The 18,540-nt window shown below is 38.5% G+C and overlaps 1 protein-coding gene across 4 annotated transcripts in view; it reads left to right on the top strand.

The window, feature by feature from the left end:
- Window positions 1–16,936, top strand: part of cpne5a (copine Va) — an 86,927-nt gene extending 69,991 nt beyond the window's left edge. For all 4 annotated transcript variants that reach the window (XM_026154853.1, XM_026154849.1, XM_026154850.1 and 1 more), the window contains 7 exons: window positions 2,999–3,045; window positions 5,187–5,368; window positions 8,167–8,294; window positions 10,880–10,982; window positions 13,536–13,593; window positions 13,842–13,915; window positions 15,230–16,936. In XM_026154853.1, coding sequence (XP_026010638.1) covers window positions 2,999–3,045; window positions 5,187–5,368; window positions 8,167–8,294; window positions 10,880–10,982; window positions 13,536–13,593; window positions 13,842–13,915; window positions 15,230–15,415 — 778 coding nt within the window. In that variant the 3' untranslated portion in view covers window positions 15,416–16,936. The remainder of the gene's footprint in view (window positions 1–2,998; window positions 3,046–5,186; window positions 5,369–8,166; window positions 8,295–10,879; window positions 10,983–13,535; window positions 13,594–13,841; window positions 13,916–15,229) is intronic.
- Window positions 16,937–18,540: the final 1,604 nt, after the last annotated feature.

The following is an 18,540-nucleotide window of genomic DNA, read 5'->3' as shown; positions in this document are numbered from 1 at the left end:
CCGCATATACAGAGCTCTTATTTGGATGTTGGCTGCCTTTTGTTCCATTCTCTGTGAAGATGAACATACACTGCTTCAGTATTGTTGAGGTTCAGGCTCTGGGGAGGCCAATCCATGACTTAGTGTTCCACTGTGTGTTTTTCTATCCAGGTATGCTGTTACTGGCATGGTGTTTGGGATCATTGTGATGCTGAAAAATTAATCTCTTGCCAGTCAGATGCTTTCCAGATGGTGTTGGATTAATACCATGGCTAGGTGAAGCAAAACATAGTGGCGCTGATGGTGCTTTTTTACCTTCAACATCCATCAGTTTTGAAATGTTCCCCAACACCATTGGCTTAAATGTTTCCCTAAAGTTCTACCTCTCTCCTGACCCCCTTGGGAAAGACTTAGAACAGTTTGAGCCAAGTATTTCAAATTTGGATTCATTGATTTCCAGTTCTTGTGTAATTTGGCATACTGCAGTTGTTTCCTCGCCATTTCCTTCCTTAATAATGGCTTCTTGATATCCTGTGAACTAATTTCTGATGTGGATTCAGTGAATAGTAGGTGGATTAACTGAAAGCCCGGTTAATCTATGACAGGTCTTTGCTGGCTTTTTAAAAAGTTGTTAAGGACATGACTTTCAGATACTGTTCATCTGCAGTTGATAGGCTTTATTTAGTCGTGAACTTTTTCTTTTGCCCTCCACTCTTCCAGTTTCCTCATATTTGTTAAGGAAGCATTGCGCACAATGCTGAGATAGTTCTTTGGAAATCCCCTCGTTGGTACAAAAATACAATGCTATAAATGTCTAACTGTGTTAGTATATTTTACAGATTGAACTAATAAAATGGGCAGACTGCGCATAACAAACCTGAGATAGGTGCCTTTTAATGCTTGAAATATGCACAGGTCAGTGTCAAGAGGCTTAACAGACAAAAAATCATTCCTCTGAAAATGGTCAGGTATGAGAACTGGATTGAAAATTTGTGAAAAAATTCCAATATCCTGTCAAAAACCTTTGAGAATTTTTGCTCATGACCATTTAAAAAACATTATGAGAGAGTCTGGCTCATTGGCAGCAAAATATTAAAATAACGAGAGGTAGTGTAGGTGCACTAATGAGGTGGCAGTGGATTGTTAATTATCTTTACTGTTGTGGCAGTCTGTTCACTGGTGTAGTTTATGTTTCCAGAGCATACTGATGAGACTGTAAATTAACTGTAGGTACATTGTTTGTTCCCGGTTTTGCATTGCATACAATAACCCACCCTGCTCAGATTGCTTAGTCTGCAGGCATTTCACATTACAGGCCCTTGCCATATGGTGTTTGTCTAACTGGAAGGGTAAAGTCAATATGACACTGATACGTTTCTGCCTGTTTTATACTGTTGCTGTAATTCAAGGTGATCCACAAACTGTTTGGGGAACCGTCATTTTAGCTTGGAACAAAACTGAAAGGAGAGGAGACACTGAGTGGCAGAGTGAAAGGACAAACCGGTGCCAAGAGGGAATTGTCGGACTACCTGTGCTGAAAGATTTGTGTTGAATTAGATTGTATGAGGCCATTTAAAGGCTGATGTCAGATTTAAAAACGCCTGGTGAAATATAGGAAATGGTGATGGTACATTAATTTGTCCACTGAGTGATACATTGCTCGAAGAGGAGCATAAAAGTTAAAAAAATGACAGAGAAATTACCAGCTGTCAAGGACAAGGATAAAAATAACATCTCCAGATCAGCCATTGGTTGTTTGCCAAAACTGGCAATATTACAGCATCAGTCAACATGAATGCATATTGATTTTTTTGTCCCAAGAACATAGGCCTGCAGTGCTGTCCAGAGGTTTTAGGTACTTTAAGGTGTTTTCTTCCTTCCTATACGCAGTATCAATTTGGAGACATTTAGAGAGCACAAAACTGAACTATTCATTTACAAATATGATGCAAGGTAATGCTATGTGATGCAAAAAAACACTTCAGAATTTGAACCATGTTGTGGGTTATTTTAGGTCAGAGTTCAGCAATTAATGTTTAAGTATGAAACTGTTCATAATGATCCAACAGACAATTTGAATAACATGCCCAGAGTCTACTGTCCTGTAGTATTAATGCTAACCCACCATCTAGCTTTTCTAGCCAAACATTCAAACTAACCACAGAAATCAGACTTTCAAATCGAGGCAACATGCCACCGCAACAATTCCCCTTTGTCAGCTGAATGCTCGGCTCAATGCTGATTAATGAGCTGAGGTCAGAGCCTCCCCAGGAGGACAGTGCCATTATCTACAATACTGCGCTTGTGGGAATTTCTGAATGGAGGTGAAGCTAAGAAAAGGCAATCAGTGTTAATCGCAATGAAAGATCTACGCCCTTCTTCCTTTCGCTCCCTTCGTCTCTCTCCCTCGGGAAATAAACAGATCCAGCAGAGACTAGTTAGGCCATGTTTAGTTTCTTTTCAAGGTTTTGGCTATCATTATGGGCTCATGAATAAAAAATATCCAGTAGTTTTTGACTTCTTTTTTTGGCTGTAGGTTGCTTTTTCAGCCTGGGCGCAGTGAATGAAACTGAGTTACTTTATTCAGATGCTTTGTTCATCCCCATATCTTTCCGGATGTTTCATTAAGCCAGCTGCAGCGACTCATTATGTGTTTGTACAAATCACTGGGGAAATGGCTGTACTCTTATCAGGTTTTCTGCTTTTTATGGTCTTGTAGTTGTGCTGTTAAATCTTTAAGTAATGTAATCATTAAAAGGCTTGAACAGTCCTCTGGATGCAGTATAGCAATAAATAATTTATGTATGTATCTCCTTCGCTGTTTTAAAAATTAAACTATTAAAGCCTGACTCCAAAAGATATATTGTCAACACTGTTTGTGGTTCAGTTTTGTCGCACCTCTTCTCAAATAAGACCACAGAGGATGCTGAAACCTGGGAGAGCTTCATTAAACTGCAGCACCGAGTTTTCCTGCCTCGCTTTTGTTAATAGCATCCTTTCCCCTATTCATCTGTTTCAGGACTCAGATTCACTTCACAGTGGCCATTGATTTCACAGCATCAAATGGTGAGTGTTTCAACAACAACCATCGCCCTGCTCTGCCTCCATTTGTCATCTCATGTATAACTAGAAGATTTGCTATTATTCAAAGAGGGGCTGGAGTTTCCTCTCTGCCTGTGATCTCCCTTTTTTTTCAAGGTGTTCACATGTCAGACACTATTAAGCGCTCCTGCAAGCCTGCAATATATAAAACGAAAACTTTAAATCATATTAGTGATAATTAAAAAAGATGGTAGCTATAGTATATATACCCAAACATGTACAAATATAAAAATGCACAAAATCGAAAATCTTCAGTGGCCGGAGACCGTGGTATGAATAAAATTTGTGCGCTCGTGTACAATGAACTTGTGATCTTGTTGCCTGTGTGACGATTACTTCAAATGCAGCGACTGGGTTTGCAGCTGCTTGCAGTCAGTTGCCCTTTTTAAAGTGACTGGTGCATCAAGACAGCGATAAAGTGGCAATAAGCTGGATTCAGTTGATATCAGTATGAAACTGAAGGGGTTCAAGTTGTAATTACATGCAATGTTTATGATAATAATGTGATTAACTGTAATGAATCCAGAAAGGTTGCAAATGTGTCATCATCTGTTGCCGTTTACATACCCAGAAATTCACATTTACTGCTAACATTCAGTCAGAATCTCCGAACGCCACAGATTTGATACAGAAATTCAGAAATTTCACCACAAATAGTGACAAAATTACTTCAGGATGTTGATTTAACTGCAAAATGACATAGACGCTCTGCAATTTGCTCTTATTTAGGAATACAACCAGAATACAACCAGCTCAGTTGAGTTCCTGATGTGTCATAGATGTCTTGTGGTGCAGACTGACTGCATTTTGAGAGCAACCTGTCTGTGTTATAAATTAGTTCAACTCAATTCACTTGAATGTTATTTATATGCCGCCAATTCACATCAACAATTGCCTCGAAGTCCTTTTATATTCTAGGTCAAAGGCCCTGCAATAATAGAGAGAAAATCCCAACAATAAGTTGTACCACGTTCATAAGTGATTAAACTTCTGTTAAAAACGCCACTAGGTTTGCAAGAAACCTTAGATCACTCACAATCCTCAGAGCATTATTGCCACAGGCTTAGGGGGCAATTGCCAACATCACTAAGAGGGTAAATTTCACTGGCTGACTGGCCAGGTTGCACTCCCAGGTGTGTTGAGTCAGGGTTTTCCCCTCCCAAGCAAGAGGTTTCCAGGATGTGGATTTGAGGCAACACAGCGTGTTGGTTAAATAGCAGTTTATGCGAAAGTAACTGCTCAATAAACAACATTTTCCACACATAGTTTTGAGAGATATTTGCAGAGAGTGAAGTTAAAATAACAAACAGTTGAAATTTTGGAAAGTCTGTCTGTTCCTGATTGCTTGGCCACTTGCGTGCACAGCTGGGATTCTTAGTTTCTTGGGCTGGCTTTTCCCATAGTGCCTCACACATCTTATGGCCTTCACTGTCACCAGATGTCAGCATAACTAAATACCTAGGGTAGATTTTAAACCAACGTGCTTCACGGCACCATCTGCTCCACCATCGCTAACAAAAAACCAAGGGAATATCTTTTGGAAGAGCAATTTTTCATCCCTCCAGTAGAACTAACACCAAAGCACACAGAAGACACTTTATACCAGTGTTTATTTTAATTAGTTATCTGTCTCTGCATAATGTTTAATGGCATTGAAGCTTTAAAATATAAAAGTAGATGACCAGTCAAGCACAGATGCCAAATCCTCTCAGCTGAAGCGTCTTTTTTAGTGTAATCAAACACAAGTATTTATTGTGTTTCTGACGAACACTCATTAGATCCATCTGGGATAAGTTGTAATAAAAATAAGAGATAAATATATTCAGTGATATCATTAATCTGTTTAATAATATTATCCAACTACTAAATCAGCAAACATATTAATTCTGTGAGATAATAAGGGCTCTTATTATCTGGAGGGAAGCCTTATAGTGCAAAATAAATAGACATCAAGTTTTACAGTTATTTTCAATAAGGCAGTCATTTCCTCAAACCCAAATCTTCAGTTTAGCTTTAGTTTGCTCTTGTTTCCCCTGCCTCGGCTGTCAGTTTCCTCTCAGTCTGATGGTCTGCATCAGTGACTCTGACTTCTCTCTTCTTAAAAGGAAATCCATCACAGTCCACTTCACTACACTACATGAACCCATACCAGATGAATGCCTATGCCATGGCCCTGAAGGCAGTTGGAGAGATCATCCAGGACTATGACAGTGATAAGATGTTCCCTGCCCTAGGATTCGGTGCTAAGCTGCCCCCTGATTGGAGGGTTTCCCACGAGTTTCCACTGGTGAGTAAACTATGTGATTATTTTAGACACCGACGTTGTATTTCGGCATCTGGTTCATTGACTTAATCTGAATCAGTGGGAAGATGATTTTGGCCCTCCCACTGGAGGTGATCCCAGGGAGTGCTCATTTGTGTGTTTATTTTCTACGTGTGGGTAAGCATGTTGAATGTGCAGTGTAGATGTGTGCATTTTGAGATAAAAGCAGCTACATCTCTGACATGCGGAGCTCAGGCTGAATTCCATTTACCTTTTATAGTGCAAATTAGGTTCTGTAAGGCTGACGGCTTCTTAAATCAATTTAGCTTCACTCAGTAATGTGCTCTGGCTGCTGCATAGTACAGCCTAATGAGGACTGTGTCTACAGGGTAATGTCTGCATCACTCCATGTTTCCATTAAAACTTGTGAATTAAGATTCATCTCGGCATATAATTGAAGTCTCTCTTTTTTTCTTGCCATACTCATGTAAGTGGGTTTAAAAGTAAAGTTAAGTCTTGAGTGAAATGTTTCTTATACTGTGTATGTTTGCTTTGGACTGTGCCTTAATGGGCAAGGACGCTAACCTTTGAAGCTAAGTTTGACAAGAACATCTCTGTCGGCTAAAACAGTGTTTTCAAAACGCCATTCAGCCCTCAACTCCACACCAGTATTTTAGAAGTACCCGTGGCACATACAGTTACTGCATCACTATTGTTATATTATTTACAATACTGATTAGCTTTGACCAAATTACAACCTGAAGTTCCTCGACTCTCCATGCACAGTTATAAAGCAAGTGAGTCTTTTGATCTTGTTGTTATTTCTACATTTCCAAACTCCAGAACATGCAAATCTAAAGAGCTATTGGCTTACAGTAAAGAGGGTTGCAAGACTGATCGTAAAAGACATGAAACTAGCAGAAACCTGTGATGCTTCAGTGTCAACATGTTGTCCTGAGGTACAAACTACCAAGTGCATAGACAGAAAACATGCCCACCACTAAAATAACATTCACAAATTTCATATTTGAGATTAGTCCAGGAAATGTATGAAGACAGAGTTTTTTAAAGGTTTTAGAACTGGTGAAATGAGAGTGCCTCTAGATGGATGTGTGCGGCTGGATCACTTATAGACATCAGACACCACTTCACCACTGGCGCCAGCACAGTGGTGAAGGTTCTGGTATGGACTGTGCTCATTAAGGATGAGCAAGTTGGAGCTTTTATGCAACTCCCAGACCTTCTGCCAGCTATTGGAAGATACCACACAACACTGCAGCATTCAAGAGGGCGATGAATTTTATGTAGGACAATACTCAAGCATCAGAGCAGCTTAAGAGCTCAAGAATGACTGAATAATGACCTAACCTTTTCTTCCTCACATGGCTTAAATCCCGCTGATAATTTGTGAACCTGTCTCAGTGGTGAGCTTTACAGACAGTGCAGGGGAGTCTGTTTTCTTCTTCATTAAAAATTGATTGCAAAAAGTGGAATAGCTGTTAGACCGCTGGTTATATTTTAATATTTTTAAAAAGCCTAAATGTTGTTTAATTAAATTTTCTGTTGCATTTGTTAAATTTGTAACACACAAACTTCCTTAAGCTTTTTCTTTGCTAAATATTTTGATTTGTAGTTGAGTAAAATTGACTGAGAGCACTGCTTTTAAAAAATTAAATAAATGTAGTCCTAAATAAATAATTTTGTCTCTTAGCTGGGCACGCGGTGGATATGGTTCAGTTTGTGGCTATGATTGGCACAAAACACTACTTTAAATGAAGCTCTGTATGAATATTTGATTCTTTAATGTGTTAGCTAATTTTTTAAACTACTTTTGTTTGATTGAGGAAATCTGGCCATCCTGCCCACACAGAAAAAGACATTTTAACCACTACCATTCACAGTTAAAAGTTATGTTGTATTGTTTTAGTCATGAATGGTTTTCATACATGCACCGCTGACCGATGGGACCTGAAATGATCCTTAACCTGCTAGTCCCCTTCACATGAACTTTACTGTACAGCATAAAGATTGCACAATGTTTGATTTCACAGATGTGCAGGTAATGGTCTAGTGAATTGTTCTACTCGAGTAACCCTGGTGTCTAAATCAAAGTAATTTAAGTACCATCACTCTGATGATTGGTGGCTTAAGCCCTCTTCTTCAGTTTCACCATCATCACACACTCAGCTTATTAAAACACTAGCAGCTCTTGCTGGATGTTTCCTAGAGGTTTTTTTTAAGCAAGTCGTGTTTTTTAAAAATTATTTATAGTCTGTCTTGATATATTTATGAATTTATGAATTTATTCTTCTTCCTGCTCCTTTTCATGCATGGAAACAGTGTTACTTTAATTGAAAGGAAGGTTGTGTATGGGAATGCATTACTGCTGTACCATGTGTGAAATAAAAAAATAAAAAAATAATATTATATAAATAATTTTATGTCATTTTCTGTGGTGTTACCTTTATGTTAGTAAATCTCTGTAGCAGGGAGGGTAGAAAGTGGTGTCGCTATGTGGTTGCTGCTAAACTTAATACAAATACAGAGCTTTAAAACAGGTTATCACTAGTCTTTCCAGTCTGGTTTGGTCCAACATGCTGCTGCTTATAAGCATAGTGACCTTCCAGCTAGCAAACATACTGGAGTATTTAGCACATCCACTTGTATTCATCTGAAAATCTAATAAATCACTTTAATCACTTTAACAGTTTAACACTTTAACATGAGATTAATTTTAACAGGTTAAATACATTTTTGTTGATTGTTTGACTCTGCCATTGTTGTAGTTTTTGTACCATTTATGTCTTGTTGTTTTTCCTCAGAATGGCAACGTCGACAACCCGTACTGTAATGGTATGGAGGGGATTCTTGAAGCGTACCATCAAAGCCTTAAGACAGTTCAGCTGTATGGACCCACCAACTTTGCTCCTGTTGTTAATCATGTGGCAAGGTACCAACGCAAACATCTGTCCCAGTGGATATATGACAGAGTGCAGTTGCCCTTTCTTTGAAAGTCAGTCTGTAAATAATCTTCAGCAGGCAGCCATGCCATCAGAGGCATTAGGACAGTGAGTGATGGTTTCTCTGTGAATTGAGTAGAAATAATGAAGGGAAAATAAACAATCAGCTGCCAGGCTAAGACAAATAGAAATGGTAATCAGGGATTTGTGGTGCCAGACGTTTATTTTGCAGACATATAACGTGATGAACGTGGGGAGGTAAGGCGGCGTCTCTGGGAGGGAACTTGTAAATGGTCATGCAGCCTTTCGTGACATGTATCGATGAGCCACGCTAGTCACTTAATGAGTTTTACTGTAAATGAGGCATGGCATTAATTCACCATTACAAACTCCTTGTCACTGCAAATAGAGTAAGTGCACAAAGTGAATTAAAAAGCTGTGCCTACAAACCGACAGCAGTACATTAAACACACAGAAGACATAATGTGCTGTTTGCGGCTAAAAACAGTTGTGATATTACTATATTAAGTCCCATGTATATAACGTGTCCCTGTGACCTGTGTTTCAAGTGTATTTGTTAATATTTTCCCCATAAAGATTAATCTTGTAGTAGAATAATAGAGCTTATGCAAAAAGATTTATTCAATAAAACGACGCGCAAAATTTAAACTAACAAAATGTAACATATATATCTATATATATAGATATATATATATATGCCCTGCCCACCCCCTACAGCTGACAGAAGGTTAAAGGATGTCATATCCATCCTTACGTAATTACAAACTATTATGGTGCTAAAATAGAGCTTTTTCCTATCTGCTAGTAAGTAGATCATCTGTATTTAATCAAAAAGATAAATCAAAATACAAATGTGATCAGAGAAATGTAGTCTGAGTAGTGAAAATGTGTAACTTGTTTTCATCTGAAGGGCTTTTATGTCACTTTTTGTTTCAGTATTAGTTTTGCAGGTTTTCATGTAGATAATATTTGCTTTTCTCTATCTCTTACTGATTTGTATAATAACAGTTATAAACTGTGAAGAATCCTTTTCCCCAGTGATGTTGTAGAGTGGGAGGAGCTATTTCAAGCCTGGAATCATCCAGTCTTAGAGCTTAAAATCCTGTTATATGCCTCACTAACAACTGGCAGAAGCTAAAGATTAGGGTGTTGAGATAACTGAAAGCACAAACTGCAGCTTAAATTAATTTAATTTAAAACGCACCAAAGAAAACATTCCCCTGCAGACCTTTATGCATAATGTCAATGAATAAAAAAAAAAGAATAAATAAAAGTCTCAGAAGGATGTCCAATTTAAAACTGATGAAAAGATAACTATTTGCATAACCAGGAAATGATCTTAACAATGCAGTTCATTTGAGTAGTTGTGTTTAATGTGCATGTTCAACTTTTCCATCCACCACAAGCAGAAAGCTGATAAATTATTGAAGTCAGGAAATGTTGATAAAAGGGGGAAAGATGTTCATGCATGATGCATAATGTATAGTAAATGTACGATGTTGAGTTGTTAATGTTTTAGCCAGTTTAAGGATCTCATCTGTGTACGAATCTACAAATTGAGTTTGACTCTGCTGTTAGTACTCTGCTAATACGCTGAACAGTCTCCAGTGAGTGTGGCCTACATTGTTGTAAGTCAGCTAAGGAAGACAAATGCCACTTTAATCCCCTAAACAGCAGCCATCGCTTTTGCTGTTGTCACAGACAGGGCACGCTCTTTGATTAAACTGTCGGTGCCTCACAGTCAATTTGACCAAGCAGGATGCAAAGAGTGAAGCTTCACCTCTGACCTGTCCTTGGCTCTTGCAATGATCTGCCACATTTCTCCCTCTTTTTTTGCTCATCAAGTCTAGTAAGATGAATGCAAGGCAATCAATAATGTTCCAGAAGAATAAGACTGCTGCACTTGCATAAACAGTTTAACAAATTATTCATAGAGCAGCCAGCGATGGGCGATTGAATCTAGGCCACACTCACTGTGGTGTCTCTGATGGGTTTCGTAAGAGTGTCTAGATAGACCTCTGAGACGTGAAGAGCTATACAACATATTTTTCTTCTTTACGTGTCTATATTAAGCTCTTGTGTCACACACTGTGCGGAGAGAGTTTGTTTCTGAGGAATATATTTTTTAATGTATTTTTTATCTCTCACACAGTTGTTTTCTGCTCCTCTAAGAGTTTCTCTCTGGTTGCTCCTGCATGCGCGCTTTTCATAACTTTTTTTTTTTCTAACATGAGCTGTTGTGCTTAAATCATTCTGTCACAGTCAGTTTCACGATCGTGGCTCAAGAGTTGGGAGTTCGCCTTGTAATCGGAAGGTTGCCGGTTCGAGCCCCGGCTTGGACAGTCTCGGTCGTTGTGTCCTTGGGACAAGACACTTCACCCGTTGCCTACTGGTGCCCCAGGGTGGCTGTGGCTACAACACATTCACACACTTGTCATCACCAGTGTGTGAATGGGTGGATGACTGGTTGTGTAAAGAGCTTTGGGGTCCTTAGGGACTACTAAAGCGCTATACAAATACAGGCCATTTACCACTTACCATTTCTTGCACCCAGGTATGCAGCAGCAGTGCAGGACGGATCTCAGTACTTTGTCCTGCTCATCATCACTGATGGAGTGATTTCGGACATGGCTCAGACCAAGGAGGCCATAGTGAATGTAAGTGCTGATTTAACACTAGCCTGAGGATATTAACCTCTCTCTCTCCATTCTCCTCCACTCTGCGGGACATTGGTTTTGCAGGTGCTTTAAGCTTACTGTGGCACTGTTCTCAGGCTTTCTGTTACTTTGAGGGTTTATAAGCCAGTAGCACTGGATTTGAGGATTTATGGGATGTTTTCTACCCCACTTCTTAGAGGCTCAGTTTGTCCAATATTTTTATTTCTTTCTGAGACCCTCAAGAGGCTTAGAGGCTCAGCTGAGATTCAACCTCTGTGCTACAGATGCATTGTCTGATCTGAGATCTGAGGCAACAGTGTTGCCAATTTTTTTAAAGTTTCATGGTGTTTGTTTTGTCCCATACTGCCTGCTGCATATTTCATGTGTCTTGACAACACTGCAGCTCACCTTTGGCTGGAATCTGCCCGCAGAGGTAAGGCTGACGATCAGTCATCGTCGAGCGGGTAGAGCCTTACAGGAACACAGTGTTCAGACCCCCAGCAGACTGGGTTTAAAGGGAATTTGCGACTGTTAATCAAACCATTCGAACAGCCACACCTTCCTTTTAAGATCTTGTCTGCTGCTCTGCGCTCTGCTCAACCTCAACCTGCCACATCCTGCAGCCACTGGACCTGACTTCGCTCTCTTTGGATGGAAGAGCTTCATTAGGTATTCAGCCTTTGCCCTGGAACGATGAATCATAAACAAGTAACTGTGTCCAACACTCAGCTCTGCATATTTTTTTCTTTCTTCCAGGCTGTGCTCTGTCATGAGAGATAATTTAAAATACTGTACAGAGCAAATATTGACTGGTAATTTTACTGCTAATGGCCACACTGTATGGTACTGTATTTTAAACAGCTTAGCCTTCAGGGATTGATATCCACTTATCTGACAGAACAGCCTCAGAGGTAAATACAGTCTGCAACTCTTTTCCTTTGATGTTTTTCCTTGAAACTGAAAATTTCATTTTAATAAAATTGTAAAGCAGAGCCTGCTTTTAGCCCGAGAGGAACAGACATAAATTAATTTGTATGCGAAATTTAGATTATATCTGCAGTTGTCACTTTGCTGTTTGGGTGAGACTGACTCAGGAACCTCATAAAACTGTGGATATTTTCCTGTTAGGGAGCTTAATTTGGGTCTTCATCTTCGAGCTTCGGTGAGATGGAGCAACCTGATACAGAATACGTAACAGTGTTGGTACAGAATCAAATGAAAGCTACTGCAGAGGCAATGTACATATTTAGATTTTGTGGTAAAAGTTTTGTGAAGAATTAAATTCATGGGCATGATTGAAACATGGTGGTGCCATTCTTCCTGTCCCAAAATATTTCTGTAGTCCTTTAATATTAAATGAAACTGCTGATATCACAGCGGATATCTACTGAGTCCCTTTAGATTTGTTGTGGTTCTCTGCAGTGAAAGTGAAGCATCAGAAAAACTGGAGGAGTGACACTTTACAGTACACGCAAAGTAACAAATGGTGTAAACTGAATAATGCAGCTCAAGCAACAGTATCAGCTCTGGCAAGTATATACCTGAGGGTTTTGGTCTGCTGGAAACTGGGAAAATAGAATATATAGGCTATTTTGTGCGAGAGCAAGAGGTCATGAGGAATAACACTAGTGGAGAAAAGAAATAAATCAGGAATAGAGACTGAGAGAGAAAAACGATAGAGACCATGAAAGGGGAGGTCCTCCTCAGTCTATTTACTCCTATCTGTGACAGGCCTCTCCCCTTGAGAGGTTTTTCCAGGAAAGCTGACCTACTTTTGCCCCTGTGAATGCATTTCTACCACAAGCATATATCATTCATTCATTCGTGCCAGGGCTTTCACGTTCTGCACACCAATGCCATGGTCTGAATTTATGCAGTGCAGTAACCTCTACACCACAAACCGTTGAGAAGATGCCCCCTTTTATCTTGTAGATTTATGATTTGTTTTGACTGTCGTTTAAATAGACACAACATGCGGCCCTTTTCTGTTCTGATGTTAAAAGCATTTGAATCATTTCTATAAGCAAACTTGAATAAAGGGTTTTATACTGAGTGGTGTTTGCAGGATTTCTGCAAACTGCAAGAGCATTGCATAACCTTATGTTATCTTTACTATGAGATTGTGAATGTGTGTATATTGGTTAGCTAACAAATTCTGTGCGTGCTGACAGTTGTAGCCACCTTGAAGGCCCTGGTTTGAATAATGCATTTTGCGTTTTCTCTTGGCTCCTTTGGGAACAAAACTATACAACACAATGTGATGTGTAACATAGTCAAGACAACGTTCTTATGCTATTTCTAATTTATATTTGTCTTATTTTATCTTGCCCATTATCATTTATGTCTTCTCTGGGGAATTGTGCATGTCGGTTTATACTGACTGTTTTAATGAGATGTGTGTTGGTGGATAAATAAACGTAATTGGAAATGTAACCCTTTCATGCTCTGCGAAAAACTTTGATGGCTTTGGTTCTTTTTGTTTTTTTGAAAGAAAATATTGTATTCCTGGCATGTGACTGACAACTGACTGTCTCTTCTTCTTGTTTATGACAGGCAGCCAAACTCCCAATGTCTATCATCATTGTTGGAGTTGGCCAGGCTGAGTTTGATGGTGAGAATACTAACTACACACAAAATATGTGGAAAGCACTTTGTTGCCTCTTCGGATTAGGGATGGTTTGTTTTATTAAACCAGCTCAGACTTTCTGCAAAGAATAATAAATATTGTAAATGACTTCACAGTATGAAGACATATTTGCTCTGGAAAGTTTCATGATGAACTAAAAAAGAGTGTATACATAATTTTGATGCTGAGGTATACTAGAGATTTGTTTAAAAATCCATTTTTGTTCTCTGTAGCAATGGTTGAGCTGGATGGTGATGATGTCAGAATCTCCTCACGGGGGAAGGTGGCAGAGAGAGACATTGTACAGGTGAGACGTCTCGGCTCGTCACGGGAAGGAACAGCTCATTTTCTATAGGCATAAAAACATTAGGCAACGGCGACCTTATGTTCTGTTTTTTATTCCAGTGCAAAAATATCTCTTAAAGTATAGCATACATTTTTCAATTTCAATCATATCGGTGATCTCTTTATCTTCCAGCTGCTTTATTCATACATACAGTCAGCATTTGTTTATGCACAGATGCAGGTACCGCTGCAGCATTTCAGTCAGGCTGAGTTCTGGACTTTGACTGGGTCATTGCTACATCTGGATTCTTTTCTTTTTTGGCTATTCTGTTTATATTTGCTACTGTGATTGGGATTGTTGTCCTGTTGCATCACCTAGTTTTAGCCAGGTTTCATACTTTGGACAGATACCCTACATTTGAATATTTTGGTAGGAGTTCACGGTTCACTCATTGACCAAAAGGTGCCCAGGTCCTGTGACTGCAAAACAAGCCTAAATTACCACAGTGCTCGACAGCTGGTATGAGGTTTTGTGCTGAAATGCTGTGATTGATTTTGTCCAGATGTGGTGTTGTGCATTATGGTCTCATCTCTCATTGTTACAGCACTTTTGTGATTTTTTCAGATGCAACACTTTCTCCTGGAAACCCTTCCAAACAAGCCATACTTATTCAGTCTTTTCATATTGTACTGTCATGAACATTAATGTTTAATATGCTAACTGAAGTCTGTAGAGTCTGAATCATAGTTCTTGGGTGGGTTTGCAATTTGTCCGAGTATTGCACAGTCTGAGCTTGAGGTGAATTTGCTGGAAATGTGTTAAAACACATGTGAATGCTTTAAACCAGCAACTTGCCAAAACGTCTTCTTTAATAGAGGTGCTCACACTGGCTGAGGATCATTTTAAGTGCATTTGATTAGCAGCACCTCGGTGCTCCTTAAGCTTAGTCTTAACTCCCATGGAAGCAGTAAGGGTGTCTTTCACAGCACATCTTATAGTTGTGAGAAAACTTGATTGTTTTCCACATGACTGTATGCACATCAATCTACCACTGTGGAGTCTTGCAATAACAGGACCATAAACTTAGCACAAAATTGTTTGCAGAATTTATAAATTAACCAAAACTAAATTAATTTTCTTATAGACCTACATGGCTTATAAAATTCTCTCTGTAATCAGAGGAGTCACCCCCTTCTGGACATTACAAAGAATTTTCAAACCTTGGTGTTCCTTTGAGTCATCATTTCAGTGAACCAGCCAGGAAACCAGGAAAACATTGCCAGTTTGATTCAGGGATTTTTAAAAGTAATGTGTTTCTTTCTCATGTCACAACAGTTTGTACCATTCAGAGACTACATGGACCGCACAGGTAACCATGTGCTGAGCATGGCTCGACTGGCTAAAGACGTACTGGCTGAGATCCCTGACCAACTGATCTCCTACATGAAGAGCAGAGCCATTAAACCCAACCCTGTGCCAGTGTATTCGCCCAGTGATGAGCCGCCGACCAACCCCGTGTGAGCCCCTCCCCGCCCACACACACAAAGCTCTGCGTCGGGCAGAGCAAGGTTGAGATTGATGGGAACCCGTCTCCACCAACACTTCTTTGAAGCAAAAATGCTTTTGAGGCCCTTCCGTAAATATTAATCCAGCGTAACACAAAGATGATGAGACTCCATTGTGGTTTGGAGCAGTGAGATTGCAGAGGGGAACCTGCTATGATGAGGGAGCTTACTCTCTGAGTGCTTGAGGACCGGAGCGCTGAGAGACCGGTATGAAAGGAGCTTTCAGTTGTTCACTGTCTAACCTGACAAAATGGTGATGTAATGGATAGCAAGTGAGCCCATAAAGAGGGCCTGTTTGAAGGCATAAATATATTAGGATGTGCCAGTGTGTATCATGCTTGTGATACCTTTTGGAATCAATGTGTGTAAACTAGGAAATCATGTGTATAATAATTTATTTATTTATTGCAGGAATGATCTGTTCATTTTAGGGGGTTTTAAAGGGTGGGGTATTAAAGTCATATTTCCCCAGAAGTTTTCCACCTTATATTTTGTGACCAGTATAATAAAAACGACCCCCATTTCTACTTTGATAAGGACTGTAATATAAGAGCATGTGACAAAACCCATTCAGCAGTTTATTAATCATGTTCACCTATGAATAATCTTTAATTGCAAGCTATAAAGTAGAGCACCTCCTGCGAGCTGTTGCTATATAGATATTTTAGCACCATGTCTTATACATCTTTCTTATATTTATATTTACAGAATGCACTAAATATTGTCCAAATAAAAAGCACAAAGGCAATAGTGGTGATAAGCTAAAAAAAACCTCTTATTTTGAAAGGACTAGCCACAATGACAATAATGGAAAGGGCCCTGAATTTTTTTTGACACTGTCTTTTTTATTTTAAAAAGGATTATCACTACTATTATACTGATATTTAAATGAACTTGTATCTATCATAAAAACAAGCACATACTCACTTTTCCATGTAGTATGCAAGGAAACGTAGATAAAACTATTCTCATGCTGCCATCATTTTCCATCTTGCTGCTTCTTTCCATTATGTTTGTTGTGGTGACAGTTTAATATCTGAGATTTAGTTCAGTATTTTTAAAGGAGACTTCAAATACGATATACTTTTGAAAGACTGATGTCAACTAACAGCCATTTTTCTCCTCATTAAATTTGATTTGTTTGATTTTCCCCAGAATGAAGATTGAACAATCATAAATCTTGCAACAGAGTAAAAAATATATTTAGGCACTGAGTGTTTTTTTTAAGTGACTGCGCAAAACAAAAACAGACCTTTTTTTTTTTTTATTCCATCCTGTCTGCTGTCTTCTGTCTCTCGACTGTTCTCAGATCATTTTGTTTTATACTAATGCACAATGGCCCATTTTTATAACTCATCGGGATGCTATTTAAATGCTTAAAAACACAATTGCACAATTCTGTTTTAAGATTTAGTTTAAGCTTGTTAATATATCTATATCTATATATCTATATATATATAGATATATATATATATATCTTTATGGCGACTGTGTATAAATTGTGTAAAAAAACAAAAAAGACAGTTGTGGCCCAGTTGTGTACATCAAGTTATCCATATATAATGGCCATTTTCACATAGTCACTCAATATCTTGATCCAGATGTGCCTATTTATATGGAAACATATCCAAATTTAGTTACCCAGGTGTGATTCTGCCAGCATGTTTTAAGATGTACACACAGAAAATGTTGGAGATGATAAAACACTTGTGAGATTAGGACTATTTCAGCCAAAGGAGCTGGTACACACTGTCTCCGCCACTGCTCTGCACTTTTTTATACTTACAGCTCTTCACTAAGAATCTTTGAAGTAATAAATGCTACCAGTGTCATCGAGCCTTGTTGTACAATATTCAAAGTCAAGACTTGTTTACAATTCAGCTGTGGCATTTACATGGCCTCAAGGAAAAAGTAAACATTCATGGGTTTTATTAAGAAATTCCTTTCTGTTTTGTTAGCACAGTGTTTCAAAATGATTTCACTCAATGAAACTGGAGAACTAACGTTTAAAAAGATTTTTTTTGTGTTGTTCTCTGTGAATGTGAATCTCGGTTGTGTTTTCTTTTGTGTTCGGAGTTAAATGTGTTTGCATAATTCATGTTGCTTTAGAGTTTTTGTTTGTTGTTCTTTGACTCCCATGGCTGTGTTGCTCTCAGAGAGCAGAAAGAGTCTGATGATACTGCAGAAAGTCAGTCCTGAGGTGCTGAACTCCTTCTGTCATGAGTCCAGCCCCATATTTGGGTTTCTTTCCTTTAAACTTTTTCATTAGTGATGACATTTCCCTCTCAGAAGACAAAGCAGGGTTTAATCTGCTGACCGATTTCTTGGTTCATCACATTTCAAATTAGGCTGAGTTACATAATGGTCAAAAATACCAGTATGCCTCTACAGAAAGCTATTTAACACGATGATAATTTTTTTTTTATAAAAAACAGAAAATGTCCTGATAAGTCTTTTTTTTTCTTTTACAGAAGTTTATGGGCATTTCTATAAATGTCAAATGATAAAATTCAGTGTATGGTTGAAAATATGGGAAAACAACCCCCCAAAATGAATACGGATTCTTTGTTTTAAAATGCTACATACTGTACTGTATTTTTCAGTCAATCTAAGGGAAACAATTTGTACTGAACACATTTATCATAAGATGAAGTATGAACTCAATAACTTATAAATATAAGTAATATAAATATATGCAGGCCTGCACTGCTTTTTGAAATGCTTCATTCAGTATTTAATGATGACTCAAAAACATTGTATGTGACACACAAAACAAACGCTAAACGAGAACAACCATCGCATTTGCAGGACAATGAAAAAAGCATAATGTAAAAATCCAAAGAATTGGGATTTGTAATAAATCTTTAAAAACATTAGAAATGCTTTATGTATGACGATGTTCTTCCAAAGTTTCTTTCAGATTGTCCCACTCATTAAGGAGGGAATAGGATACGTGCAAACATAATACATACATATACTGTGCTCGTTAAACCTGAAACGCATGCAAATTTCCAAACTTTGTCTGTGGAGTTTTAAATAATAATTTTTAAAAAGTAGCACTGCTGTTTTTCTGAGATGATA

Source organism: Astatotilapia calliptera, chromosome 20 (assembly GCF_900246225.1).
Source record: "Astatotilapia calliptera chromosome 20, fAstCal1.2, whole genome shotgun sequence".
NCBI classification, from domain to species: domain Eukaryota; kingdom Metazoa; phylum Chordata; class Actinopteri; order Cichliformes; family Cichlidae; genus Astatotilapia; species Astatotilapia calliptera.
The sequence above is the reverse complement of the archived record's forward strand: the minus strand, read 5'-3'. Positions and strand labels throughout refer to the sequence as shown.